At 46.5% G+C, this 21,527-nt stretch overlaps 2 protein-coding genes across 2 annotated transcripts in view; both read left to right on the top strand.

The window, feature by feature from the left end:
* Arpin (actin related protein 2/3 complex inhibitor) overlaps positions 1–6,305 on the top strand; it is an 8,176-nt gene extending 1,871 nt beyond the window's left edge. The window contains exons 2-6 of the mRNA XM_021166885.2: positions 957–1,032; positions 2,536–2,668; positions 3,803–4,009; positions 4,393–4,556; positions 5,331–6,305. Coding sequence (XP_021022544.1) covers positions 957–1,032; positions 2,536–2,668; positions 3,803–4,009; positions 4,393–4,556; positions 5,331–5,339 — 589 coding nt within the window. The 3' untranslated portion in view covers positions 5,340–6,305. The remainder of the gene's footprint in view (positions 1–956; positions 1,033–2,535; positions 2,669–3,802; positions 4,010–4,392; positions 4,557–5,330) is intronic.
* A 4,814-nt stretch (positions 6,306–11,119) lies between these two features.
* Positions 11,120–21,527, top strand: part of LOC110297849 (AP-3 complex subunit sigma-2) — a 43,542-nt gene continuing 33,134 nt past the window's right edge. Inside the window, exons 1-3 of the mRNA XM_021166886.2 lie at positions 11,120–11,242; positions 15,677–15,768; positions 16,525–16,636. Of these exons, the coding sequence (XP_021022545.1) occupies positions 11,174–11,242; positions 15,677–15,768; positions 16,525–16,636 (273 nt within the window). The 5' untranslated portion in view covers positions 11,120–11,173. The remainder of the gene's footprint in view (positions 11,243–15,676; positions 15,769–16,524; positions 16,637–21,527) is intronic.

The raw sequence follows: 21,527 nt of genomic DNA, 5'->3' as shown, positions 1-21,527 counted from the left end.
GCTGGCCTCAAACTCAGAAATCTGCCTGCCTCTGCCTCCCGAGTGCTGGGACTAAAGGCATGCGCCGCCACGCCCGGCATGGTACAACATTTTTGGCTAACATGACAGACTACTATCAGCCAGCCTTTAAGCTGACTGGTCCTGAGTGAGGTGAGAGGGGTGGTGGATAGAAGAATTTCAGAACATTGACATAACAGGGACAAGTGATTCGGCCTGAACTTTTTGGCTTATTAGTAACACTCTTTAGTGTCAGCTATGGATGATTACTTCTGAGAAATAAGAGTCTAGGAATCTGAACTGAATTTCACCTTAAGAGCAAAACGGAGACTGAATACAAAATGGTTACAGTTATGTTAAAAGGAACAGGCCGCAACACTCCCAAATTTGCTTAAAAGTGTAGGATCATTTATTTATTTACAGCATTTTTGCTATGTATTAAAGGCTTGGCTTGAACTCACAGTGTCGCCCAGGCTAGGCTTGAACTCAGAGCAATCCTCCTTCCCTAGTGCACGGATTACAGATGTGCGTGGTCAAACCCAGCTGTAAAAAATATGCTTTACGTTTAGTCAGTGCTTCATAGTTTACATTTACCTTTGCGTTCATGACCTCAGGCTAGCCCAGCACCAGAGGAACACAGTGAGGCAGCTGTTTGCTCCTCCTTTGTGGGTGAGAATCCTGAGGGGTTGGTCGTAATGATTCCTGAGGCATCTGTGGTGGTAGGGAGACATCTCTTGGCCTTGGCATAGAACCTTCTCTTGGGAAGGTTCTTTGAAGCTATGGAGGTTCTGATGGTGGAAGCAGAGTGTGGTTGCTTTGTTCCAGGCCTTCTCAGAGACAGGTGACAAGGAGACTGGGGTGAGACTTGTTTCTGTCTCAGCGCAGATTCTCACCCAGGCCATTAAACCCGAGGATGGCTTTCTTGAGGACTGACAATGAGCATCCTTTCTTATCCCCAGGGGAAATGGCATCTTGCTGGAGGGGGAGCTCGTGGATGTATCTCGGCACAGCATCTTGGATGCCCAGGGCAGGAAGGTGAGGCTGTATCCTGGTTGGCCCTCCCAGAGTCTCCTCCCTCACCCACATGATATCTCCTTTGCTGGGTTAAGATCCGTTACTGAGGTCACAGAACAGATTGCTACAGCCAAGTAGGACTGGTAAAAGGGGGACTTAGCCTTGCAGTGGGTAGCAGGCAGATGAGAGGGACTACATGGTTCTTGCAAGAAGAACCTCTGCTACAACTGAAAAGACAGACAGGCCCCCAAACCCAGTCTAGCCTGAATATACAGACCTCATGCTGACATCCAGGTTAGCAGCTCCTGTACGACCTTCTGTCTGTGCTTCACAGCCTCTTCAGGATATGTTCATAGCCCACACAGTCCAGGTGTCCATGGGCACTCACAGCTGTACCAGCCCACATCCCTTCTGGGTCCTTTCAGACAGCCTCTTCTAGCGCTGACCACACTGTCTCCTGGGTCCTTGGTCTCTAAATCTCAGCTTAGCATCAGGCCCTCCCAAGGTGGGCTGGGGCTGAGAGGCCTGATTCTTCATTCAGCCTTGTCTCTCTCTCTCTCTCTCTCTCTCTCTCTCTCTCTCTCTCTCTCTCTCTCTCTCTCTCTCAGACAGGGGTTTCTCTATGTAGCCCTGGCTATCCTGGAACACCATTTCTAGAGCAGGCTGGCCTTGACCTTAAGAGCTCCCCTTCCCTCTGCCGGGATTCTAGGTGTGCACCATCATGCTTCAGTATATGCATTTGTGTTATACTCCATGAGAGCAGTCATGCTACTGGCTGGTCGTTTTCATGCCCAGAGATCTTGCCACAACTCTCTGCTCTTTAGATTGCAAGTCAGTAGGGGGACACACCGATCTGGAGTCTCCACTCAGCCTGCCCAGGAGAGCTGTACCAAGCTGGTCTGCCTCAGCTAGCCTGGTGCAGGCAGGTGTTCACCCAGACCCTTTCCAGATGTGTCTCTTGTGCCCTTAACTCTTGACGATACATACGGCAGAAGCCATGTCCTCTTCCATTTTGTCACTGGTTCCTTGTAATGTCCCTGAAAAGACATGTCATGCTATTCCAAGAAAGGGGAAACTGAGGCATACAGAGCTTGGAGTGATTTGCCCCACTGCTGTGTCTGTGGGAATAGCAAGGAGACTGCCCTCCTTGAGTTCATGGCCTTTCTGAGGCTTGCTGGCTACTTCGATCCTGCCTTGTGGCCTGTAGGGACCTTGGTACTTGGATTAAAGTTACAGGTCATTGGCTGTGTGGAAGCCTTGGAGTCAGGCCTTTTGTTGTCCTGCCATGGCTTTTGTAGCATGCTATATGTGACTCTAGTAAGTATAAAAATGTATAAAATGAACAAGTATTTAAACGAGGCATCTGTCCAGCCTATGCAGCAGGGTAGCAACGGGGATGGGATTCTGGAGCTGAGGGTGAGGTGGGCAGAGGCTGCAGGGAGAGCCTGGGCTACGTGTTTTGGGTATGCTGGGATTCGGGTAGGGAGTGAAGGAGTCCCCTCACCCTTTCTTTGCCTCATCCAGGAACGCTACTATGTGCTGTATATCCAGCCCAGTTGTATCCACAGGCGTAAGTTTGACCCCAAGGGAAATGAAATTGAGCCCAACTTCAGTGCCACCAGGAAGGTGAACACAGGCTTCCTCATGTCATCTTACAGTAGGTATCCTGGGCTCTTCCTTTTCTAATAGCCTTCCAAGAGGAATGTTAGAGTTTCTGGCTTGAGCATCCCTTGTTGGATTCCTTCCCCTGAGGCCCTCAGAATTCCCCAGTATCCCATGTTAGTCCTGGGAGCCAGACTTGCATTCCTTTTTTTTTTTTTTTTTTTTTTTTTTTTTTTTTTTTTTGGTTTTTCGAGACAGGGTTTCTCTGTATAGCCCTGGCTGTCCTGGAACTCACTCTGTAGACCAGGCTGCAGGCTGGCATTCCTAATGGCTTCCATCTCCTGAAGTCTGGCAGAATCATCCCCAGGCTTGGCTTCCGGCTCCGACTATCACTGTGCGGGGAGCAGGCCAGGTCCCAGCAGTCTCTCTCGGTTCTCCTACTGGATGTTTGATTTTTGGCTCTCAGTCTATCTGTGAAGCATATTAGTTACTTTTCTTGTTGCTACGACAAAATGCCTGACAAACCAACTTTAAAGAAGAAAGGGTTTATGTGACTGCCACAGCAGGAAGTCAGACAAGCCCTGGGGACACTGTGCTGGGCACAGTGGTATTCATGTAAGCTTTCAGCAACCTTATAGATGGCTGTTTCTCGGTAAGCCCCACCTGCAGGCTTACCTCTTGGCTTCCTCCCTGAGCTCCTGGGAGTTGCCTGGAGTAGGCCAGTAGAGGGTGCTGACCACAGGCTGGCTGCTGGATCTAGAACAGAGTCTCAGTGGGAAGGCAGTGGGTGTTTGAATGCTGCCCCAGCTAAGTCTTGGTTTCTCTCACCACTGAAATGGGAATAACGAAAGCAGAGACCCCTGCTGAGAGTGGCTGGAAGCCAGACACTGTGCTAACTGCTCAGCTTCTCAGCTTGCTTTTTCTCTTCTTTTCTTTTCTTTTTTTCATCTACATTGCACGCCATTTTTATCCTCATTCTCCAAGGACAAAGAGAAAGATCACTTGTCCTAGATTGTGCCAGAATCTAGATTTACTCCAGGTAGCCTGGCTCCAGAGTCCAGGCAACGACGCCTCTGCTGTGGGATTCTCTGATGAGTAGCAGGACAGATGTCCTTACCAGCTCCTGAAGATCCTCAGAGAATGTTTATCCTCCGGGAACACTAACCCTCCTGCACCATATGCTCTACAGAGGTGGAAGCCAAGGGCGACACAGACCGGCTCACCCTGGAGGCGCTGAAGGGCCTGGTAAATAAGCCCGAGCTGCTGGAGTTGACAGAGAGCCTCACCCCAGACCAGGCGGTGGCATTCTGGATGCCTGAGTCAGAGATGGAGGTCATGGAACTCGAACTGGGGACTGGAGTGCGGTTAAAAACTCGGGGTGATGGTCCCTTCATAGGTGAGCAGTGTGACTTGTTTTGCCTGTTCCAATAGCTTCTGGGGCCCCTGGCCACCTTTCAGAGGCTCCCCTTCTCTTTTGCTTAGAGCAATGGGAGAAGGCCAGGTCGGGTTTCCCACAGGACATGACCTGTGATTTTGAGATTTACTCCCAAATCTGTGGCCAACTGCTCTGGGGCAATTAGACTAGATCTACTATATCCCAGGGTATCCTCTAACTCCTTGCTTCCTGTGGCTAACCCTTATTCTCTAATGGTGTGGGAGTCCCACCAAAAATCTTAGTGGTCACACCAGAGAACAACCCAGACTTAGAGGACTTAGAATGAAGGGCCATACGCTGACCAATCTACAAGAAGAAAGGCCATTGAATTTCTCTTCTTTCAGATTCCTTAGCCAAACTGGAGCTGGGGACAGTGACCAAGTGTAATTTTGCTGGTGATGGAAAGACGGGAGCTTCCTGGACAGACAATATCATGGCCCAGAAGTCTTCAGAGAGGAACACAGTAGAGATCCGAGAGCAAGGAGATGGGGCAGAGGACGAGGAATGGGTAGGTGAAGAGGGCAGCTGTGGAACTGGCCCGGCACTGTTGTGTCTCCTGGTGGGAGTTTATACATACAGGTAGGGTTGAGGGCAAAGGAATAGAAGGCGAGATAAATTTTGTGTGCTTCCCAAGAGGGTGTTAGCATCAGGAAATTAAGAGAAGGTGACAACCTAAGGCTTTTCTTACTGGAGGAGCTGACCTGCCCTATGGATGGACACAAAGCCCCAGAGATGTATAAAAGCAAGGGTGGGAAGAAAAGATTACAGAAGGAACCAGGGACTCTCCTTTAGTTTGGAAACATTCCTCTTGTAGTGCTACACTCATCATGGGCTGGCCCTGGGGCAACCACATGGTTTTTCTCCTCCTTAGTCTAGACTGGGAAGCACTAATGCCTCCTGGGCCGAGGGTTAGCATCCTACTTAGTTTGTGGCTTTTATTTAGTTGTTCATCTGAAGTGTAGTCACTTAAAGATTTGAATTGATACCTAAAGCCTCCAAATAAAGTAGGTAGAGCAAAGAAGCTGCAGAAAAATGGGGGATTTACCTCAGACATTGACCAAAGGTGAGAGGAGTGAGTGTGGTGGGTCTGGGCTCCCAGCTGACAAGTGGTGGGGTTGCTGGATGGGCTCTGGAGCCAGCTCTGAGGAGGTGAGGCCAAGGCAGTGGCTGAGGGTCCTCTGAATACCACAGGCCCAGACCCTCACCTGAAGATAGCCAGAAGACTGTTATGAATTCAGCCTTACTCACAGCCCTTGACTGGGCCTCTTTGTCTTGTCTCCAGGATGACTGAGGTGCCTCCTCAACTAGACCAGCATCTGGGATGGTGTCGCTGAGAAGTGGCCACACCAACTTCTACCTTGGAGAGATCAGGTTGTCAAGCAGAATATCATTGAACACCCTCTGATGAAATCAAACCCAAGACCTCAGTACTCACCAAGGGTCTCCAGGCTATGGCTTTTGTATGTCTGTGGCCCTCTTTGGATGCAAGGCTAGCATTCCTAGACCTATCTCCAGTATTCCTTTCTCTAGGTAGCTGGCATGGACTAGATGAGTCCTCCAAGGTACACAATTGACAAAGGCTCCTTGTCTGAGTCCAGAGGGACTCAGGGGGTAAGAGCGCCGGCTCTTTCCAATCCTGCAGTTTTCTTTCTTTGCTTTCTACCCTGTGCCAGCTTCTTCTTGTGCCTCTGTTCTCCTGTTCCAGTCTTCCTCTGTCTGTTCTTCCCTGTCCCACACCACTTCTTTATTTCTATTCAGCTCTGTGCCTCTGTGGGCTTTCCTGCCTTAGATCTCTGTCTTAGGGCTCTTACTGCTCCGATGAAACCCGACAACCCAAAGCAACTTGGGGAGGCAAGGGTTTATTTCACTCACAGATCCACAGAACAGTTCATCACCAGTAAAGCAGTGAGGGCAGGAGCTCAAGCAGGGCAGGAACCTGGAGGCAGGAGCAGAGACCATGGTGTGCTGCAAACTGGCTTGCTCTGTTTGCTTTCTTCTAGAACCCAGGACCACCAGCTCAGTAATGGCATTACCTAGAATGGGCTGGGCCGGGGTACTCTAGCTTCTGTCAGGTTGACATAAAGCTAGTTATCACAGACCTATCTGGCTGCTGTCCTAAAGATGCCGTTTTTGGGAAGGCCTACAGCCTTCCCAGCTGTGTCTAGCTGGTCCCAGGTCCTGACTCATTCCACTGAGCCAACTTTTTATATTTTTAAAATATTTTCTTTTTAATAAATAGTGCTGGTGGTTAAACCTAGTGCCCCACGCTTCCTGGTGAGTGATCCACCACAGTCTACACCAACAAGTCCCAGACCGTCTGCTTTGGTATGACTCATCTTGTTGTTTTTGTACTTGGAGAACTTCTTAGGAGTGAGTACTGTTCAGGAAAGAATTCCTCCACGACTGGGGTCTTGTCTCGTGTTTAAGGTCTTCTAGCTGAGTCACAATCCTAGACGAGAACCTCAGTCTTAGTGTGCCCCTGCTCAGCCCTGTGACAAGATCTAGAACGGAAGTCTACGTGTCTTGAGTGTGACCATGGCAGGTGTATGCATCCTGCCTGATCCTGGGAAGAAGGGTGAGGGAGGACAGGGATTACTGATCTGACTTCATGGTTCAAACTCAATGACAGATGCTTTCTGTGACCGGTACTGACAACACTGAGTTCTTCCTGATGCTAGTGCTTATGTTAAGTACTTGGAGTACTCTGTCACAACAACCCTATGATGTACATAGGATAAATATCCCCATTTTGGATACATAAGACTGAAGCTTTGAGGCTCTATGAATAGTATCTATTGCCAGAGAAAGGAATTTACATCCAGGCAGTCAGTTTCAAAGGCTACATTTCCTTTTTCAGAGGGAGGAGCACATACATTACAGGTTGACCTTGAATTTGCTGTGTTGCTGAGGATGACCTTGACCTTCTGAGACTCCTGCCTTTACCTGCCCAGGGCTGGGATTACAAGCATGCATCCAAATGCCTGGTTTATGTGGTGCTGGGGCTCACACTCAGGGCTTTGGGTATACTAGGCAGGCACCCTGCCACATCCCCAGGCCTGAAGTCCACACCCCCACTCCACCCCCACTCTTTTTCTTTTTGAAGGAAGGTTTCAGTATATACTCCTGGCTGGCCTTGAACTACAGAAATCTGCTTACTTCTGCTTTCTGAATGCTGGGATCAAAGTCTACATTTCTGATCACCAGACTTCTGCTTCCACATGCAAACCACAGAGGAGGAAGAGAGGTTCAAGCAGGGCAGACAACTAACTCTTCAGTTCCTAAGGGGAGGAGCCAGGATTCAAGTTCAGAGCTTAGTCTCTTCCTTGTCCCCTGCCACAAAAGGTTTTTGGAAGCTGGGTGTGGTGACGCACGCCTTTAATCCCAGCACTTGGGAGGCAGAGGCAGGCTGATTTCTGAGTTCGAGGCCAGCCTGGTCTACAAAGTGAGTTCCAGGATAGCCAGAGCTATACAGAGAAACCCTGTCTCAAAAAAAAAAAAAAAAAAAAAAAAAAGTAAGAGGATATAGAATCACATCGTTGGTGTCCCCGTATCTGGGGTGTCTTACAGACTAGTCATGATGGGGCCTTACCCTTGAAGGTGGTGGGGAATGTGGTTATCCATAAGGGTATCAGGTGAGAGATCACTGTGCTTTGGTCTGCAGCAAAGACAGAGACAGAGAGTGAGAAAAGGGCTCATGCCCAGAGGTATTTAGAGAACAGAACCAAGTCCCAGGAAAGAGGAAGGAGTCAAGAAAGATGCTCATACTCTGATGTGCACAGCGCTGGGCTTCAGAAGGTTGTTTAGCCGTAGCCCAGCCTGAGGGGCTATGCTGAGATCAGACTCCCGGGGAAGGGGAAACCATGTGTTCTGTAGAAAAGAACAGGATCTCAAAGACAGGCCGGAAGCTCATGCCTAGAATTCCTGTGCTTGGGAGGCAGAGGTATAGACAGGGTTGCCATCAGTTTGAGGCTAGACAGAGCTACAGATTGAGACCCCACTTCACAAACCCAATACCAAAAACCACGCAAGCAAAAGAACATCAAAATGTTGGTAAGATAGCTTCGTGAGTCAAGTGCTTGGCCACCAAGCCTGAAGCTTGGTTCAGTCCTCAGAACTCACTTGGTGGGAGGGGGAACCAACTCCACCTTGTTTGCTGACTGTAGTACTCATGCACACAGCAGCATCTGGGCACCCCAACATACGCACGCACGCACACACACACACACACACACACACACGCAGGCAGGCACGCACGCACGCACACAAACACACGCAGGCAGGCAGGCAGGCACGCACACACGCAGGCAGGCACGCACGCACACAAACACACGCAGGCAGGCAGGCAGGCACGCACACAAACAAAAAAAGAAAAAGTAAAAGATTTCAGGCTTAGCAGTTAGAAAAACCGAGACAAAACCCTCTTCCCAGGACAGAAAGATGGCTTGGCTCAAACTGTGTGGGATCCCTAAATAGCTGGGAAAGACCCATATTTTCATTCTGTCTTGTTCATATTTGTTATTATCTTGGCTCTTTAACACATAATGTTTGGATGTTACTTTTCCCATTATTGTTATGGCATCACTGTCAAAACACATAGTCATGTTTTTGGGGGACTCTTTAGACCAGGCTGATCACAAATTCCTGGAGATCTGCCTGCGCTGGCTTCCACAGTGCTGGGGTCAAAGGCACTTACCACCATTCGACTCCTCACTGTATTTTTGATGGTTGAGAAACAAGATTCTAGAGTTAGATCACTGGGAATTGGCACCTGTAACATTCTTGTTAGATTACCAAATGGCTTCCAAGAAGGGTTGTTTTGCATCTATTGGTGGCGCACACCTTTAATCCCAGCACTCGGGAGGCAGAGACAGGCGGATTTCTGAGTTTGAGGCCAGCCTGGTCTACAAAGTGAGTTCCAGGACAGCCAGGGCTACACAGAGAAACTGTCTCGAAGAAAAAAAAAACCAAAACCAAAACCAAAAAGGATTGTTTCAGACTGCAGTCTCAGTATCAATGGAGGAGAGAAGCAATGCCATGCTACTTTGACCAGAATTGGGGAAGAAGATTTTGAATAAATATTTGATAAAGTGAAAATTCTTAAATATACTTTTATTTGCCTTTTCTTCTATTTATAGTGAAATTAAATGTTTTTCATTTCCTGCATCTATTTCTTTAAACAAAAAAGGTTTGGTTTTTTTTGTTTGTTTGTTTGTTTAGATTTATTAGTGTGTGTGTGTATGGAGGTCAGAGGACAATTAAGTTTGTTCTCTGATCATGTGGGTTCTGGGACTCCAAATCAGGTCATCAGGATTGGCAGCAAGCACCTTTACCTGCTGAGACAGCTCACTGGCCCCTGCGTCTTTTTCTTTTGTTACTCCCATTGAAGGGTGACTTCCAGCTTTTGCCTTTCTCCTGCCTCTGTCTCCTGAGTATCGCAGGCATGTGCTGGCATACCAGCTATAGTGCTGGAGACAGAATCCAGGGTTTTGTGTAAGCGCTCTGACACCTGTGCTACATCTTGAGCTGTATCATTATCATACACGTTTATTGCTATTAATGTTGTGTGTGAACTTGAGTGCACACGTGCCACAGCAATGAGAGACAAATTTTGGAAGCCAGTTCTCTCCTCTCTTGGGTTCTGGGCATTGAATTCAGTTTGTCAGGCTTAAAGGGTAAGTGAGTTTGCCTGTGCAGCCATCTCCCAGGTCCTTACTCTGTGGCCCTAACATATATGAAAGTATGAAAAAACTCAGCTGCTTTTTCTTCAGAGTGCTAATCGGTTATCTCAACAGCACTTGTGGAATTCCTTCCTACAGCCAAACTATGATACCCCCTACATCATATATTAAAATTATTTCAGGCCAAGGGCTTGGAAAGATGACTTCTCTTCCAAACAACTGGAGTTGCTCCCAGCATTCACTTCAGCTGCCTATAAACTCCAGCTCTAAGGTGGCCTCTTCTAGTCTCTGAGGGCACCTGAAGCAACATTCGGACACATACAACATAATGAAAATTAAATCTTTAAAATTGTTTACCACAGACTATTGTGTTACAGTTCAATAATACTTCCCCCTTTAATTATGATTTGAGGCTTGTGAGGTAAAGGCACTGCCAAGTCTGATGGCTTACATTAGATCTTTTACACAGCAGGAGAGAACTGACTCCCCAAATTGTCCTCTGATTTCCACACATGCACCGTTGCAGGTGCGTGGGTCCTCTCCAAAAAAACATATAAATGTAACTTTAAAACATACTTCAAATTATCCTGCTTGGTCTGATTGGTGGGCAAAGCTGGTTCCCTCTTGCCACTCTGTTTTAGAATTGTCTTTGACATTTCAGCCCAACATTTGAATCATTTTGTCCCACTTCAATGCAATAGTCATTTGAATTTTTATTTACTAAAATCCTAGGGATGTATGTGGTGGTGAAGGCTTTTAATCCCAGCATTTAGGGGCACAGAGGCAGGCGAATCTCTGAGTTCAAAGCCAGCCAGGGCGACACAGCGAGACTGTTTCAAAGAAAGATAACATAAAAACAAACAAACAAACAAACAAACAAACGAATAAATAAATAAATAAGAAAAGGTGAGACCAACCGTTCCTTTTACATGGGATTGGATGAGAGATCCCATGTGATGTCAACTTTCACCATCTAAAGGAGAGAATGACCATTTGCACTGGCAGACTTTTTGCCTAATTCACTGCAACATAAAGGCCTAGCTTTTGCTAGTCCAAGGTTAGAAGAAGCCACACCAACACCTACTGGTCCCTCAAACTGGCGCGGCTGCTGGCAGGAATTGCCAGTCTCGATGCTTGCTGCCGACACGGTTGGCTCCAGGATGGAACCAGAATGAGGGGCTCAGTCCCAGCCAGGCTTGGATTCGTTCCCAGGCTGGCAAAGGCGACCGTGCTCCTGGGCTTCTACAGCCGTGCTCCCCAGGAGAGCGCGCCGACCTCCCCGGGCCCCCAGAGCGGCCGGACCCTTTAGTGCTCGGTGCCCAGGGGTACGGAGACTAAGTTTCCGGGAGTAGCTTTCAGCGGGACACCAACAGGAAGTGTTCGTGTTGTGCCGGAAGAAGGTGCATTCTTGGAGCCGCTGGTGCCGAGAGAAGCGGGACCGGTAAAGATGATTCAGGCGATTCTGGTTTTCAACAACCATGGGAAACCGCGGCTGGTCCGCTTCTACCAGCGTTTTGTGAGTGCAGCCCGACCAACCATGCCCCTGCGGAGCACCCGAGACATCCCTTCCCCACGGCCCGCAGCCGCGCTCAGCAGCATCTCCTGCTCTGGCACAGTGCATGACCCACCCCCTTGCTCCTCCCTCATCCTTCCTGGAGCTTCGCTTTTTTGTGTTTTGTGACACTTTCCCTTGGGTCTTAGGGATAGACGCAGTACACAGTGTGCCGCATTGAGATCTTGGGTGACAGGAGCCTCTGTCTTTTAAGTTTTTTGTTTCTGTATTTTTTTGTTGTTTTTTTTTTTTTTTTTAAATTGATGAGGGTAGTTTTGTGATGATCTGGTCGTTGGGTTCTTTTAAGTTTATATTTTCTCAAGGGCATGGAGAGAAGTTCTTTCCTGGAATCACTTGCTTCAGCATTGGCTGGCACTTATCAGGGTTGGGCTACTTTTTATCCAGTAAGGTTGCAGAAAGTCTCTTTTAAAACTAGGGGGAAATGAGCTATTACAAGATGCCAGTTGTAGTGGTGCACACCTCAAAGCTCAGAACTCGGGAGATGGAGGTGAGAGGATCAGGACTTCAAAGTTATCCTCAGATACACAGCTAGTTCTAAGCCAGCTTGAGCTACACCAGACTGCATCTTAAGAAATCAAATAATTAAACAAATGCCATCATGGAATGAATGCCTTGGCAATGTTCATGCACATTTGAATTTTCTGGAAACATTTCCTTTGGGGAAACGTAAATGCCGTTCTTTGCCTTCTGTACCTCAATATTTTATTCGTGGTTAGGTTTTAAAATATCCTTCTGAGAGACTGGTTCCGTCTGAGAGGGAATAAAATCAGAAGACTTTCAGGCTTCAGCCCCACCTTTTCTACACGTTAAGAAATGTCTCACCGGGCAGTTGTGGCGCACACCTTTAATCCCAGCACTTGGGAGGCAGAGGCAGGCAGATTTCTGAGTTTGAGGCCAGCCTGGTCTACAAAGTGAGTTCCAGGACATCCAGGGCTTTACAGAGAAGCCTTGTCTTGAAAAACAAACAAACAAACAAAAAGAAATGTCTCTGGGCCTTTTATTCCTTTTTTCATCATAAATGAAAAGATACTTGCTTTTTAAAATAGGATTTTCCAACTACGTTTTTAAATAGAACACTGAATACAGCTTCAATTTTTTGTTGTTGTTTTTGTTTTTCAAGACAGGGTTTACAACTTCAATTTGCACGTGCATTTGTTTCTCCTAGTTTCTAAGTTTCATTGAGCTAAAAATCACTATACAGCTACTTAATGTATGCAGTTTAGTGGCATCTGCCACAATTTGAGAACATTTTTATCTCTACTAAAGAAACTTACCGTTAATGATCAACTACCCTGTTTGCAATCAACTGCCCTGTCCCTAAGCAAGCAAAACCAAACGCAACCAACCACCAAAAGAGATCATCCTGGAGTTACAGGCATGCACCACTGTGTTCTGCTGGTCATCTGTATTTCCCAGTAATTGCTCTGAACATTCATGCGTTGAGTTTTAGTATGGACATTTCTTTTTATTTCTCCTGACTTTATATGTAGTAGAATCATTAGGCCACATAATAACTAAGTGGGAAACTGGGAAAGTGTTTTCCTAGTTGTTGTGTATTGCTATCAGCGATGTATCAGTATCCCAATGTCTTTATGTCTCCTTCTGAACTAGGGAGGGGTTCAGAGCCTCCCTCACTCTAGGCAGTCCTCCACCACTGAGCTGTATAGTCCTAGCCACGCTGTCTTTATTGAAGGCATTTTAGTGGATGAAAATTGATCTCCTTTTGAAATGGTTTTGATGTCTATCTAGTTTCTATAGTGACTAAGGATGCTGAACCTGTCTTGTGCTTATTGTATATCTCTATCTGATACAGATCATATATACATATGATCAGATATAGATCATATAGATCATAGAATTGTTTACGAACTGCTGGAGTGAGACTGCCTTGAAAATTGCAGTGTAGTAAAAAGACAGGACGGGTTGTTAAAGTAACCGGGGCATGTAAGCAGTCAGTCGGCGGTTTGCCTTTTTGGTGAGCCAGTGGTAAGTTGGCCTCCTCGTTTGATACCGCCACCCCATCCCCACTGTTTGCCAGGTCCACCTGTAGGTAGATAAAGGCTTTAGCTGGAAAGATGTTTTGTCAGTTTGCACTGATGCTTAGTGAGCGTTGTGTTTCTGAGCACACAGAGTTCATCGTTGACAACAGCCTAGCAAATGTGAGCTTGGTGTGCTGTTCCCATGGAAACCAGGAAGCTCGTGATTGATTTGGTCCAGTTTGTGGGGCAGTGATTAGCAAGTTTGCATTCCTACATTCAGTAGATACCGAGAGGTTTTCAGAACGCACACTGAGCCAACCATTTCCTCCCAGTGTTTAGTTACCTGTTTTTGTTTTGTTTTTTGTTTTTGTTGTGTGTGTGTGTGTGTGTGTCCCTCCACCCCTCCTAATAGCTTTTAAAGAACTGGCCATTTCAAAGCTAAGTTCAGTAGTATAGTATGAAACTTTTTTTAATGTATTTTTCTGGTTTAAGGAAGATTGAAGGTGAACATTTTTCTTAGTTATGCAGTCCAGAGTGTAGTCCCTAGACCTGAAGCACTGCTGTTTGAGGGAGCTTGATAGAGCAAGAGTCTCGGGCCCCCACCCAGGCAGAGTAAAGCCGAAGTGCATTTAAACATCATCCCCAGCCGACTGATCACACACACCATGAGAGAAGACTGACCAGAGGGCTTACATTACTCATAGATTTACTTATTTTAAGTGTATGAGTATTTTGCCTGCATGTATGTGTGTACTACATGTGTACCTGGTGCCCTTGGAGGTTAGAAGATGGCATTAGATTCCTTGTAACCATGTTTATTGATGGTTATCAGCCATCACCTGGCTACTGGGAATTGAACCCTGGTCCTCTGAAGGAGCAACAAATCCTCTTAATGGCTGAATCAATTCTCCAGTTCCTGATCTAGAAGGTTTTGTTGTTGTTTGTTTGTTTGTTTGTTTTCCAAGACAGGGTTTCTCTTTGTGGCCCTGGCTGTTTTGGAACTCACTGTAGACCAGGCTGGCCTCGAAATCTCAGAAATCCACCTGCCTCTGTCCCCCAAGCACTGGAATTAAAGGCGTGCACCACCATTACCAGGTTCTGATCTAGAAGTTTTAACTACTTCGTTTCTGCCTGGTTTCTTCCTTATCTTGTCTGTCTGTTTGTTTTGAGACAGGTTCTCACTCCATATCTCTGGCTGAACTGGAACTTACTGTGTAGACCAGGCTGTCATTGAACTCAGAGATCCATCCCTCTGCCTCTTCAAGTGCTATTATTAAAGCACTACCACGCCCGACTTTCCCCCCTTATCCAGGGTCTCACCTTCTTCCTAAGTGCTAGGCTTAGACACATGGTCCTCTGCAGTGAGTCTCCTTTCTCCTCCCCTCTCTACCCCACCTCCTTCTGTTTTGTTTTGTTGAGATGAGGACTGACCCTGTGGTTCAGGCTGGCCAGCAATTTACCATATAAACCAGGCTGTCCTCCTCCTTAGTGACCGTCCTGTCTTAGGTAACCTTGCAGCCTTGCAGGAGTGAGCCACCATACATGGCTTTTAAAAAAAAAAAAAAGTGTGCCATACCTAGTATTAAACTCTTACATACAAGTGGAAATCAAATGTGATTAATCATGTGCTTCATTCACTGTTGAGGTATCTCAAGATTACAAGCGACTCTTAAATGAAAAGTGGGTTTTTTTTTTTTTTTTTTTTGGAGTTTTGTTCAGATGTCCCAAATTCAGATCTGTAAATACATTTTCTCTTTTCCCAGTAACCCTTTGTCTGTGAGTAAAACAGCATCTTATATGTAGTACTGGTATTAAAGTAAAAATGACAACGTTATCTTTGAGACCGCGTGATTACATCTTGACCTTCATACAGCTCTGGAGCTTTGGGAGTAGTTAAACACCCAGTATTGATGTCAGAGGGTTGGGTCAGATTAAAAACAAAGATCGAGGGTTTTTGTGAGATGATGGATTCTGCTTCCTCGTTTGATTCTGAGCCTGCCTGTAAGATATGAAGGCTTGTGACGGAAATACCGAGGTCAATAAGGCCACGTTAATCACTGTAGCCTTGAAAACAAGGCTTCCCATCGTCACCCTCTGCTGAGTGCTTATGCGTGAGCCTTTCCAGTTGTGCCCCATGTGGAAGCCCTTCCTTCCTTTATTGATTGATTGATTGTGCATTGGTGTGAGAGTGTCAGACCCCCGGAACTGGAGTTACAGGCAGTTGTGAGCCTACATGTGGGTGCTTGGAATTGAACCTGGGTCCTCTGGAAGAGTACCCAGTGCTATTCATTGCTGATCTCTCTAGTCCAGAAGTCCTTCTTTATGTATCTGTTCGTAGTGATGGGTGCACATTTTCCTCACATGCCCCCTGACTCTTCTTTTTGTCGTTGTTCCATAGCCAGAAGAAATTCAACAGCAGATTGTTCGAGAGACTTTCCATCTGGTCCTCAAGCGAGATGACAACATCTGTAACTTCTTAGAAGGTGGAAGGTAAACCATCAGCTTCAGGTGGCTGTCTCCCTACTCCCCAGCTCCACTTTGGGTGGTCTTCGTCACTTTCATTTTTCTAGTACACGCAGGGGTCCCTGGCTGCCTGGTGCCGCACAACCTGTTCTTTTGTTTGGTGGGGGTTGCAGGGCTTGGGGTCGGACACAACTAGGTTTCTCTGTATAGCCCAGACTAGCCCTGAACTCAGAAATCTGCTTGCCTCCTAGTGCTAGGATGAAAGGTGTGCACCACTACAGACCCATATACCCTGTTCTTAGCATGGGCTGCTCAGGAAGACACCTGATTCTCTGAGAAACACCTGCACTGAGCTTCAGCCATCACGGAATTTTTTTTCTTTCTCTTTTTATATATTTTGTTTATTTCTATTTTATGTGCATTGGTGTTTTGCCTGCCTGTGTCTATGTGAGGGTGTCAGAGCCCCTGGAATTGGAGTTACAGACAGTTGTGAGCTGCCATGTGGGTGCTGGGAATTGAACCTGAATCCTCTGGAAGAGCAGACAGTGCTCTTAACCGCTGAGCTATCTCTGTAGCCCCTGGTCATCACTCTGAAGTATGGTCATTTGCAAGAGAAAGGCAAAGAAGGAGTCAGGGGGCCTCAAGTTCCCTGTCCACACTCAGTTGCCATCCACGTGGAAATGCCTGCTCTTCTTCGTTAGGCCCATCCCATCCTTTGGTGCAGGGTTTCTTTGATAAGTTTACCTTAGATTTGGGTTCTCAACTGCTACTACTGTCTTCCAGTTTGATTGGTGGCTCTGACTACAAACTGATTTACCGGCACTATGCCACCCTCTACTTTGTGTTTTGTGTGGATTCATCAGAGAGTGAACTTGGGATCTTGGACCTCATCCAGGTATGTGTAGTCATAGACTAATGGCAACAACTTTCTGAGTTTGCATGGGGCCGTGGGGGGCATTCAGTAATCATCCTGTTGGTCCTTTTTTCAGTCTCATTGACATCCGTGAGTTACCAGGGGTTGGAGAGATGGCTCAGTGGTTAAGAGCACTGACTGCTCTTCTAGAGGTCCTGAGTTCAAATCTCAGCAGCCACATGGTGGCTCACAACCATCTATAGTGAGATCTAGTGCACTTTTCTGGCCTGCAGGCATGCGTGCAGGCAGAATGCTGCATGCATAGTAAATAAATCTTAAAAAAAAAAAAAAGTTGCTAGATGTCCACCAGGTGGTGCTCTGGTAAAGGGCCTGAGCAACCTTCCAGGACTTAGCTGTTGAACAGTGGTTTCTACCCAGCCCTCACACTGTCCTTGGTTACTAATGTTTTGAATTTTCTTTCAGCTCTGAAACTAAATTACATTTAGGTATTTATACTTCCTGTGTGTGAGACACATGCACTTGTGTTTGTACAGACACTGTGCAGGCCAGCGGCTTACAGTCGGTGTCTTCCTCAATTGTTCTCCACCTTTTCGTTAAGAGTCTTTGACTGGACCTGGAGCTGCTGATGCTGCTGAGACAGACTTGCCCAGCAGATCCCAGCATCATGCAGTCCTTGCCTCCTCAGTGCCAGGATTTGCTGCTCAGGCTTTTTGTTTGGGTTCTGGGAGATGAAGCTCATGTCCTTACGTTGTGCAGCAAGCACTGCCCAGTCTAAACCATCTCCCCAGGCTTACGTACTTACATTTATTTTTACCTGCAATGTAGCCTAAAGCCAGGGCTCGGAACATCCATAGTGCCTTATTCCCTAGTTTACTTTCATAACCAGTTTCAGGAGCCGGGTTCTCTTGCGGAGTCTAAAGGTGCACGAGAAAACAGAAGCGCCTCTTACAAAACAGAGTGAAAGATGACAGGGGAGCACAGTGGGGGCTCAATCCCGGTCCTCAGGAGCCCAAGGCAGGGGTATTACAGGGAGCACAGGGGCATTGTGGGAGCATGGTGTCCAAGGCAGGGGTATTACGGGGAGCCCTGGGTGTCTTTTGTGAGTTCTCGGTCTTGAAGATGAAAGAGTTTTAAACAGACTAAGAACAGAACTTCATGGGACAAGTTTGCTAGAATTTGAAAGAAAAAACAACAGGACTGACATGCTGGAAATCTCAGGAGCTACCAGATGGGGAAATGGAGAAGATATCAGAAAACCGGGCACCAGCCCTTCTGCCTAGAAGGGGTGAACAGAGGAGACCCCATCTCAAACAAGACAGTGAGGACCAACACCTGAGGTTACCCTCTGACCTCTACATGAGGTCATGCTTTTTTGAGGTCAAGAAAGCATTGAACTTCCTGTTTCTACAAAATCAGCTAGAAATTTCATAAAGTATTAAATGGTGACTAAGGATGGTATTTGAAAAATCATCTATTATGGATTACCTGATATTGAGTCCGATAAAATTACAGCATTGGAGCAGCTGTGGTAGTGCATGCCTGTAATCCCAGCACCCTGGGAAGCAGAGGGAGGAGGATCAGTGCCAGGCTTAGGGCCCCACCTGGGCGACATAGCGAGTTCTGGCCAGCAGTAGACCAGTGTGCGTCCAGTGAGACCCTGTCTAAAACCAAAATAACAACAATGAAAAACAGGTGCTGCAAAATCAACAGAAAGGTATAAAGTGATATTTGGAGTAAACAGAGCTTTGCCTTGTTGGGGAGGTCAGGCAGAGACAGCAGCAGCCACAAAGATGGACTCAGTGGATTAGATTGGGAAGCGGGTGCAGCTCCTTCAGAGCCTTCAGGGGCCCAGGGAAGGGAGCTCGGGAAAGGTGAAGCACTGAGTGTGGTGTGAGAGAGAGCACAGTACAGGCTGGTAAGTGAGGAGAGCTGACAGCAGCTCAGATCCCACCAACTGAAAATCCTGCATTTACTTTAAAATCATTTTATTATAAATGTCTCTATTTAGTCACACCATGTAGGTTTAGAGGTCTATCTGATTAGGATTTCTGTGGCTGTGATAAAACACCATGACCAGAAGTAGCTTGTGGAGGGCACGGTTTATTTCAGCTTACACTTTCACATCACAGTTCAGTACAGAAACTAAAGCTCTCTGTGGCTTGCCTTCTTATGTCCTTCAAGATCAGGAGCCCAGGAGTGGTACCACCCATAGTGAGGGAGGTGGGCCTTCCCACATAACCATCAGTCAGGAAAATGCTCAACAGGCTTGCCCACAGGCCAGTGCGGTGACTAGCTAGTGTCAAGTTGACATAAAACTAGTAGCCAGCACAAGGTCAGACGTACCTTGGCGTCAGTTCTCTCCCTCTACCGTGTGAGTCCTGGAGATGCAACTCAGGTTGTCAGGCTTTGCCCCCAGCCACCCTGCTAGCCCTGGGCTCTTGTTCTGCACTATTACAGTATTTGAATTCCTGAGGTCTTATGAAAAATTCGGATACATAGTAAGAAAAGGCAGTCCTTGTTATCTCCATTTTCTCAGATTGTTCTTTAATATTTTTCAGAAAAAAAATTGATTTGGCATATGTAAGTGAAGAAATTTCCAATTTAGTAAAATTTCCTAGTACTAATGAACTTGAGTTGCAGGTTATTAGGACTCACCATGAAGCAGTATCGTGGTTGTCTTAGTCAGGGTTTCTATTCCTGCACAAAATATCATGACCAAGTTAGACAGGAAAGAGTTTATTCAGCTCACACTTCCACATTGCTGTTCATCACCAAAGGAAGTCAGGACTGGAACTCAAGCAGGTCAGGAAGCAGGAGCTGATGCAGAGACCATGGAGGGATGTTACTTACTGGCTTGCTTCCCCTGGCTTGCTCAGCCTGCTCTTTTATAGAATCAAGACTACCAGCCCAGGGATGGCACCACCCACAAGGGGCCTTTCCCCCTTGATCACTAATTGAGAAAATGCCCCACAGCTGGATCTCATGGTGGCATTTCCTCACCTGAAGCTCCTTTCTCTGTGATAACTCCAGCTTGTGTCAAGTTGACACAAAACCAGCCAGTACAGTGGTGATTGAAAACTCTCTCATATTTAGCTACTGTTCTGTTTGTTTTTGTTTCTTTAAGACAGGTTTTTTTTTTTTTGTTTTGTTTTTTTTTTTTTCCTGTATAGCCCTGGCTTTCCTAGAACTTGCATTGTAGATCAGGCTGGCCTCAAACTAAGAGATCAGCCTGACTCTGCCTCCCAAGTACTAGGATTCAAGGTGTGTGCCACCATTGCCCGCCTTTAACAGCTATTCTTGTTTTGTTTTGTTTGGTTTTGGTTTTGGTTTTTTTTGAGACAGGGTTTCTCTGTGTAGCCTGGGCTGTCCTGGAACTTACTTTGTAGACCAGGCTAGCCTCGAACTCAGAAATCTGCCTGCCTCTGCCTCCCAAGTGCTGGGATTAAAGGTATGTGCCACCACCGCCCGGCTTTAACTGCTATTCTTAAAAAAAAACCAAAAAAACCAAAAACCAAAAAACAACAACAACAACAAAACCCAAACTATATTACTTAAAAATACAAAGAGTTATAAATAGTGCCACTATGGAATGTCTATGTCTGTTTTTGGTATTACATCTGCATGTCTTTCTGTAAGGTATACTCCTGAGTAGTACAGTTGCAAATTCCTAGATTATTAATACTTAATGGCCAGCCATTTTCCAGTGTTTGGTTTCCAATAGAAACCATGTGCCAGTTATCAGTCCCAGGTCAGGATGTCAGACACTTTTGCCCATTGTATCTTGATATTGACATCATCAAGGAAAACAGTAGTTGAGCTCTGGATGGAATAACAGTTTGCTAACTAACGAAGGCAGAAATTGGTACCAGGATATGGGGTATTGCTGTGGCAGACTCAGCCACGTGCTTTTGGGAAGACTGTGGTGGCATTTGAGATTTGGGCTGGAAAAGCCATCAAGTGCTCAGAGCTCAGGCTTGTTCTGTGGGAGCATAGAAGATAAGAATGTTGAGAGGTGAAGATGATAGAAGCCTGGCTTGTGACATTTCAGAGGGAGGAAAGACTGTCAGGGCCATTTATATGCTATTTTGAATTAAGTATCTGTTTTTGGTCATCTGGGGATGAAGAATCAGCCACGATTAATAAGAGACTAGCACAACTGAAACGAAACCTTTGCCAAGACAAATGATGTTAGCCAGCTGGAGCTAAGAAATTAGCAATAGTTAAGAAGAGACCAGTCCCTGAGGTGAAATCTTTTGAGACGTGTTTCTTCAGGGTCAGCATACAGAAACTGTGATCCAAGTGGGGCTGAGGCTGAATCTCAGGAGTCTTGGTAATGAATAAGAGTCATGTAGGTGATGCTGGCTTTGGAGGCATGAAGGAGTTATGGAGAACATCTGAGGCTTGGTGCCAAGAGAGGAGAGAAGAAACCATTGATGAGGGTGCAGTGAAAGTCCCAGAATTTAAGGAGTCACGGAGGGAAACTAAGGCTTGGCACCACGTGGGGTCACAGTTCCTGAAGAGAACCCAAGAGAGGTAACTGGTGAAGGTACAGCCCACTTGCAAAGACTCTTTGTGAAACGCCAGTACCATGTGATGGCCACCAAAGAACAGCAAGAGCTGTGGAGGGGAGCCAGCCTGAGCCTAGGAGACAAGTCTGGTGTGCTGCTGAGGGCAGGACTGGAGGAGTGGCTCAGGCCCTTTGGTTCAGAGAATCGTGGCTGAGTCCCAGACATCAGACACTAAACTTTTACACTGTTGAATTTTGGTTTTGCTTTAGTCTGATTGTGACTGCCCTGGCACTTCTTTCTTGAAATAAGAAGAATGTAATGTATTTTTTTATTTTGCAGGTGCCCACAGTTAAGAGACTGGCATTTTAGAGAGGCTTTGGATATTTTAGAGAAACTTTGAAGAA

This window comes from Mus caroli, chromosome 7, assembly GCF_900094665.2.
Source record: "Mus caroli chromosome 7, CAROLI_EIJ_v1.1, whole genome shotgun sequence".
Classification (NCBI taxonomy): Eukaryota; Metazoa; Chordata; class Mammalia; order Rodentia; family Muridae; genus Mus; species Mus caroli.
Note: the sequence above shows the minus strand (reverse complement) of the source record. Positions and strands in the feature narration are given on the sequence as shown.